The following is a 7,681-nucleotide window of genomic DNA, read 5'->3' as shown; positions in this document are numbered from 1 at the left end:
AAAAAAAGTGAAAATTTTGTAAATAACCCGATAAATTTTTTTGTTTTTTGTTGGGGGGGGGGGGGCTAAATTCCAGCCCATTAATCTGTAAATTAAAAAAAAAAAAAAAGTATATGAAAATTGCAAGAGAACTAGCTTAGAGATAGTGACGTTTTTAAAGTTTCTAGTAAGTTCCAAAAAAAAAAAAAAAAAAGACCTGGGAAAATAATCTGTAAAATCTGGGAAGATATGGATTGAATTATATATTGCAAAAAAAAGCACATGTAATGTGAACTTTTCTTATGCAAATTATTTCTTATACACATTTTGTTCAGTCATTTAGACATTTTATTTTGTTTCCACAACTAAACAATTTGACGGCATATTAGGGACGTAGCGCCCTCTTGTGGCTTTGCAGAGATTTTTCCGCCTTCTTTTCTTTTTGATCCCCACTCCGTTGCAGTGTTTCTTGTGTGGCTGTCTTGAGTATTTACATTTCAGCACATTGAGGAAAAGCAGCGGCAACTCACCCAGATACTCAAGGATCTATGCGAAACTGTTTTTTTAGTTTCAACTGCCAAACAGATTCATTATTGCTTCAGAACATTGAACTGTCAGAGAGACATTGTATCTAGTATTTGCCTGGTTGTGTTCCATTTTAACTTTTACCTTTTTTACCCTGAAACTGGGTTAAAGCTCAGTTAGAGAGCCCACAGTCAGTTTAAATGCACTGTTAGGCAAAAAAAAAAAAAAAAACACAAAAGTGAGAAAGGGCCAAGAAACCTGCATTTGTGCTTCTCTAGAAAGCATTTTGGTCTAATGAGGACCATTTTAACCTGGCTTAATGAGAACAAAAACAAAAAATACACACGCTTCAGATTCCCATTGTGAAATCTATGTCCAGGTATTACAACGAGGACAAAGTGTGCTGAACCTTTAGAGCTACTGGATCCTGGAGTCTATTTGCTCCACTTCAAAGTGAAAAAGAGGTTAAAATCGACCACTTTCCTTACACCAATAAAATGAAAATGAGAGTCAATGTGTCCAGCGATAACATTCCCTTTACTCTGGGGAGAGAGCGGAGTTGGGAGGAGTTAGAAGGTACCACGGCTCTGCTGCTCTCCTCCTCGGATCACAACACATCGGGGACAGAGTCAGAAAGAAGTGATGAAAGAAGACGAGAGAGACCAGCAGCTGCCTCCCTCCCGATCTCGATAAGGCATCAAACCTGTGGCAGTTTTGCTTCTGGACAATGAAACCGGCAGGACCAAGGTTTTCTGGCAGTGAGGAAGAACTGAAATGAGACACAGAGACTGAACCCTTGAATAAAGAAAACAAGGTAAGAGTTGTGTACTGAAGCTTTGTGTGTAGGGAAACCTGGAAAGCATAACTCTGAGCTTTGCTAATGAAAGACATCAATGTATTCAGATTGGACTGGTTAGATTATACATTTTGGGTTACTTGGGGGTGGGGAGAGAATGGTGTAAGTCCCAATATATTTGGATATGAATGAGTCAGACTTTTCTGTAATCTCAATCAATAATTCTCATAATGTTTCTCATTATTCTTGACCGCTTTTTCACTGCAGTTTACTGAAAACGTCCCATTCCTTCCCTTAGTTTGCAGTGAGTCCTTAAAATATTCCAGGAAATTCCAATTATTACATTATGACAACTTGTTGCAGTAAACTAAAGTTACTTTTGAACTTATTTCTGGTGGTGACAGTTTCAGTTGAAAAAAGTGAGAAGTTTTCAGTCTACTGTTCATCATGCAAATGAGCTTACGTGTGATGCCTTGTTTTTGTGCAAAGATATGCAACTTCATCAGAGCTATGAGTCACTAAACATCATTATCACCACTAACGACTGGTAACTATCACATTGTATTCAAAATCTCATGATCGGTCAGTAAGGAGTGTCGCAGCTCACTGCTGGCATGCTGCACTGATCTTTTTCTGTCTTATCTTCTCTTGCTTGATAGTTGCATTCTTCAGCATTCCTAAATGATTAATCCCTCATCCATTTAATCTGTAAAGTAGCATAAACAGTTTAAAAATTCCCAAATGTCTCCGTTTGTTTGACTGAGAGAAACTCCCAAGAGTTTACACAGTAAGTAGAGGGAAAAAAACATGCTGAACATTTTCAGTATATTTAAAGTATAGAAAGTTTTACGATATGATGAAATATTTATTCAGTTCTTATAAAAATTTGAAGAACAAAGGTGTGTAAGCTGAAATAATGTTCGGTCGTGCAGGCAAAGATGTGTTTATTATGCTGACATCTTTCTAAAAAAAAAAATCTTTTTATTGCAAATGTCAGAATTTACGTTTTGAGTAAACAAAATATTAAAAAGGTACATAGATATAAGGTTTATCATGGTTGCAGCTGTACCATATAAATCTGGTTTGTGTGTAAATGTATGATCATATATCATTTATGTATTTTATAAATGTAAAGGACCTAGCACAACACCTTGTGGTACCCCACTGCTAATCTTAAGTACAGCAGAGTCAATATTTGTCATCTATTTGAATCATTTCCATTAAATATTTCAATATTAAAGGAATCAAGACAGGAATAATATCTTTGATAGTCATATTAGGATTTGACACTGGATTTTCTTTGGTGTTTAATATAATTTAAGATGATTTTGTGATCTGAGGTCATACTTCAAGCAGATCTTAGCACTTTAGTGTCATTAGTGCATTCTGGTTGTGTGATTAAGAAAGATGAAAATTGGAATGAAATGTTTTTCTCCTGAAAGTCACGGCGGTGGGCCCTGATTGGTCCTGCAGGAGTGAGTACCTGCCGGCGGTCGACATGTCTGTGTGGATGATCCTTCCTGCCAGCCTACCAGTTTTCACCATTACAGGAATATGGGTCGTGTGAGTATATTCAGACTTATTTAGAGGCATGTTTCTTTTTGTGAGAAAAGTAAAAAATAAAAAACTGCAGCAAATTTGTCACAATCTAAATTTCTCATTAGTACTTTACCTAAGCAATGCAGAAGTTTGTAGCAAAGCAAGGCTGGGACAAAAAAAAAAAGTAATGTTGCTAAATAATGACATATTGCAAAGACAATACTCTGGCAGCAAAGTAAAAGTGGGGAAACAGAATTTTGTCACAGGATAGTTTTGTTAGTATTTAGGGTTTTTTGATTGTGCAGTTTTAAAAAACTGTTACCAGAACTACTTTCTTCTCTCCTGTCACAGAGCTGGGTAAAAGATAGCCACCAATGTTTGACTAAAGCCAATGAGAGAAGGCGCCTCGGGGTGTTTTGTCTTACTTAAAGTTTGTAGATCTGAATCTGCCATTAGTCGCATTTTATGCAAAGACAGAGAATTAAGCAGAATTGCACACACAACAAAGCAATGAAAAGATAAATCTTTTTGTTCTCCTGTTTCACTTTTTTTTAATTAATATAATCATCTTTGTTCTTTTACAGATATGCAATGGCCCTCTACAACCAGCATGTCTGCCCTGTGCACAACTGGTAAAAGACATAAACATGTACACCAATAATAATAATGATAATAACTGTTATTTCTCTTTGGTTTGGTTCTACTCAGACTTTATTTAAAATTGCTCTCATTTTATCTGCAGGCAGATAAGCAAACCCCTTTTAAATGACCATGTTTTGAATGCTACGGTGAAGCTGCTTTGCTTTAAAGCCTCATCTGTTCATGTAAAAAGAAATGCATGTAGGATGGCATGCAGTCTGGCTCTGAGCTTTCAAAACACAGAAAATGAGTTGTGAAATCTAGACGTTTCACCCAAGACATGTTTATTTCCTGAGCAGTCTCTACTCGACACACACCAGCGCGTTCCTCTCTCCAGGGTTAGATGTAATTGGAAGGAAGAAGAAATCAAGAAAAAATTGCTTTTGAAAGTCAAATGATGATGGGAGAGATAGAGGTTTTTCATATGCAAATTATATATGTTTGGTTAATTTTCTACTGTCATTTGAGCAAAACGAGAGCTGTGACGCGACAAATGTTCAAGCCCGTCTTTGAACCATTAACAGTGTGTTCAAACATTTCTTTCGTTCACTTATTTGGCATCAGAAAATGTTTTATAATGAACCATTAAGGTGAAAATATAACTGGAGATTGGAATAGTTTTCTTCAACTTGGAACTGTTTTAAAATACATTTTTGATGCGTTTCATCTTAGGAGAGATCTCTTATGCAAACACTTGTTGGCACCTCTAGTATATGTAAAAAGCCTAAAAATGTTTTTAACAAAATCGCCAGTGGCACAACTATTGGTACACCCAACAATTAGTCACACAAATACATACAAAAAACAACAGCACATTTTCAACGTAGACTTTACTTTTAAATATGACCCGGTTTTCCATATTATCTGGAGTTAAACCCAAAATGATTTAACTTTGCAGTTACAGTTAAGTTAACTTTAACTTAATTTGATCAACATGTGACTTCTGACTGGAAGTAATATTTGGTTTTAACTTAGCAAGTCATTTTTATGTTGGTTTTGGAGTGATTGGCTTGAATCTGATAGAGAATTTGTGGAGGGAGTTAAAGATTAGTGTGATGGAAACCCCAAAAACTTGGAGCTCATTTCCAAAGACAAATCATCAAAGTACCAGTAAAAACAAAGGAAAACATTGAAAAAAAAGAAAAAAAAGAAACACCTCTGGAAACGTGCAAAAAGCTAGCTACAGTAGTTCTATTTCTGCAATCCCAATGAAGATGTTTACATTGATCGTAAAGAATAGTTTCATCTTTCAACATATTATTTTTCATGAACGTTGCTTTTTTTTTGTTTTATCTTCAAAACCAACACTCTTATTATTACCCTGCGCTGTACAAAGTAATGATTGTCGCGATACCATGATGGCGACAGATGTGTCGCCAGTGATTTTCTTGAAAAAACAAATCAAAACAACTTATTTGTTGACAAGGTAGTTTATCCACATTGATTAAATGTTCTCAGCTTAAAGATTCTTCTTATTGTTACATTTACCACAGTCCTCCTATCAGGCACATAACGACACTCTCGTTGAGATCCCATTAAAATACAATTCTAACTGTAATGTAATCAAAGGTTACATTTGATTACATTACAATGTAATGTAATCGTATCAGATTACATTACATTACATTGATAATCGTATCAGATTAGCGTGATCTGATACGATCACATCACGCTAATTTGATTGTATCAGATTAGCGTGATGGGTTTCCATCATGCTAATCTGAATCTTGATAAAGTTGTCCACCTACAGAAGCCCAGCTCATTGAACTGAGTAGCTGAGGCAGCAGCAAGTGCGTTTTAACATTTGTCTCATGTTGCTCACCAAGTGGGACATAAAAAGGAATTGCCCCGAGCGCCCATCTGTGTGGCGCTTCAGTAACTAAACTGGTGTGTTAGTGGGATTTATCCTTAACACCAGGTGAGTCTTCAGGTTGAAATTGGACTACCGCAACAACAAATGATTTCCTTTTAAAGTTTCCGATATATGCTACTTTTTTTTCAGGGAATCGTATCTGCAAACTGACTACGTGGACGTGTGTCTTTGCAGGTTGTATAACGAGTCCTGCGAGGAGCAGCTCCCATCGCAGAGAGGACCCGAACTGTGCTGCACCCTGGACAACATACCACTCATCAGGTCAGCGGTGTCAGGCTTCTTACGTAAAAGAGTTCAGCTCCTTTCGGTGTGTATTCACATGCAGATGTCATGGTTTTTCTAATCCCTGTTCTGTCATATGCATTTTGAGTATGCACAAGGGGAGCACCGTAAGGACACAAACTGAGAAAGCCCTCTAAAGTTCTGTCAGCGTCTTTCAAACAAAAGAAAGCATTCGTTGTGAATAAACGTACATATCATCTGACATGGCTGTTGGTTTTTCTGCGGCGTCATTTTAAATCTGTGTTTAATTCCCCAAAAATGAAAAGAAATGGGAACTTTCTTCTTCCTTTGTGAAAATGTCCTCCGCTTGTTTTGTTTGTTTGTTTGTTTGTTTGTTTGTTTGTTTTTTTTATGCAGGACTGGAGATTAAAACAGTATTAAGTTGGAGTTAGAAGTTTATTTGGCAATCAGATTGTATTATTTTTGTTTGGGGAAAAATATTGAAAAGAGAGAGAGAAAAAAAAGTGCTTGGTGACAAGTTTCAAAGAGCACCAGGAGAGTCACACATGCACGTGGAGAACATGCAGACATGCCAGTGCGCAGCTTCCCCAGCAAAAATTATGTTTCAACAAATAAATGTTGATGTTGTATCATACTAAAAAAAAATTAATTATGTTGCCTAGTCATGTTAGCCTTGACGTACAGGATTTAAAAAATGATACGTTTGTTTTGTTGACCTTGTGTTAAACATAACCAGCCTGGTCATTTAGGACAGCAATTTTCAAAGTCCCCCCTCATTTCCTGACCTTTCATCATTTAGAGTTCCTACATTTCAAATGAAGAAATTTCACTAATGAGGGTAAATTCTGCCTAAGTGTCGATCACGATCTCGACTGAGATGGGAGGGACCTTTTCACCTCCACAATATATGGCGCTCATGTTGCCAATAGTAGATCCTTCACCACTCTTTGAATTTGCCACCGCAGAATGCAAACAATGATTCCCCCCCCACCCCCTGCAGAGGAATGAACAAGGAGTTTATGTTGGACACGTTTCCAGCTTTTTTTTTTTCCTCCGAAAGTAACGATGTGGTTTGTTCACAGTTCACATATTACTGCCGATAAAGATCTCACGATGTTATTGAAGTGCAGCTAAGTTACCATTTAAGAGCAAATGTACAAAGTTGTATTATAGCGCAGCTAAGGGATTCAATTCATGACTATACATGAATGCTGCTTGTTATGATTGAATTTGAGTGCAACTGAACTTTGACATCAACCTACAGCGGTTGGCTGTCGTCTCATGCTTCTGCCTTTTTCTGCTGCAGTAAATGTGGAACTCTGCCACCTGAAAGCTGTTTCTTCAGCCTCATATGCAGCACAGGAGCCTTCATGGGTAAGTGTCTTAACAATTAATGTTAGAGAGACACCCACTTTTACATGTGTGCACAGTGATCATACAGATCAAAAAAAGTTCAAGCTTGTTTTCCCAGCTGCAGCAACTCCAGTCTGCTCCTCTCTCTCCCCCAGAATCCAAAGCTTGATCCAAATCTCAGTCCATAATCTGAAGGGGGGGAATTTACTCAGTTCCTTGAAAGGCACTTTTTTTTTTTATGCCCCACATGAACCACAAACATTCCCCCTCTGGACAAAAGGGGCAGCTTTTCCGTTCCACTGTGTGCCAAAACTTCTTTAAACCATCTATTTTGGGTGGTCCTCTCTGAGTTCAGGACCCATTGTGCTCTGTGTATGTTGGTTTTATGGATTTTTTAAGGGAGGCCTACAGGGAAGAGGAAGAGTTGGCTGAGAGGGTACAGGAGCGTTTGGGAAATGCTCCACACATGTTCATGTCTTGTTGTACGAATTTTGGAGGAACTGATGTTTGTTTCTTGGCCTTACGGAGCACACTTAGTGGGGTCTGACATCAACGAGGCAGAAGCGTGTGACAGGGGTTTTCCTAGCAGCTTTTACTGAAATCAACACATTAGGATTTCATGTTTTTCTCATCTGATCACATAAAGTGACTTTTAGTCACACACCCAAAGTGGATCTTAGTTGTCCCTAACCACAGTGGATATTTTATATATATATATATATATATATATATAT

The 7,681-nt window shown here is 37.5% G+C and overlaps 1 protein-coding gene across 2 annotated transcripts in view; it reads left to right on the top strand.

Moving 5' to 3' along the window:
- Positions 1 to 739: 739 nt before the first annotated feature.
- Positions 740 to 7,681, top strand: part of LOC106951749 (transmembrane protein 150A-like) — an 18,226-nt gene continuing 11,284 nt past the window's right edge. Inside the window, exons 1-5 of one of the 2 annotated variants that reach the window (XM_015039439.1) lie at positions 740 to 1,318; positions 2,774 to 2,863; positions 3,424 to 3,471; positions 5,526 to 5,612; positions 6,901 to 6,968. In XM_015039439.1, the coding sequence (XP_014894925.1) occupies positions 2,799 to 2,863; positions 3,424 to 3,471; positions 5,526 to 5,612; positions 6,901 to 6,968 (268 nt within the window). In that variant the 5' untranslated portion in view covers positions 740 to 1,318; positions 2,774 to 2,798. Of the gene's footprint in view, positions 1,319 to 2,742; positions 2,864 to 3,423; positions 3,472 to 5,525; positions 5,613 to 6,900; positions 6,969 to 7,681 lie in introns of both variants that reach the window. The other variant, XM_015039438.1, reaches the window with a different exon arrangement.

This window comes from Poecilia latipinna, unplaced genomic scaffold (genome assembly GCF_001443285.1).
Source record: "Poecilia latipinna isolate Pla-1442-1.1 unplaced genomic scaffold, P_latipinna-1.0 Scaffold472, whole genome shotgun sequence".
In the NCBI taxonomy this organism is placed as follows: Eukaryota; Metazoa; Chordata; class Actinopteri; order Cyprinodontiformes; family Poeciliidae; genus Poecilia; species Poecilia latipinna.
This window is presented reverse-complemented; position numbering and strand designations above follow the sequence as displayed.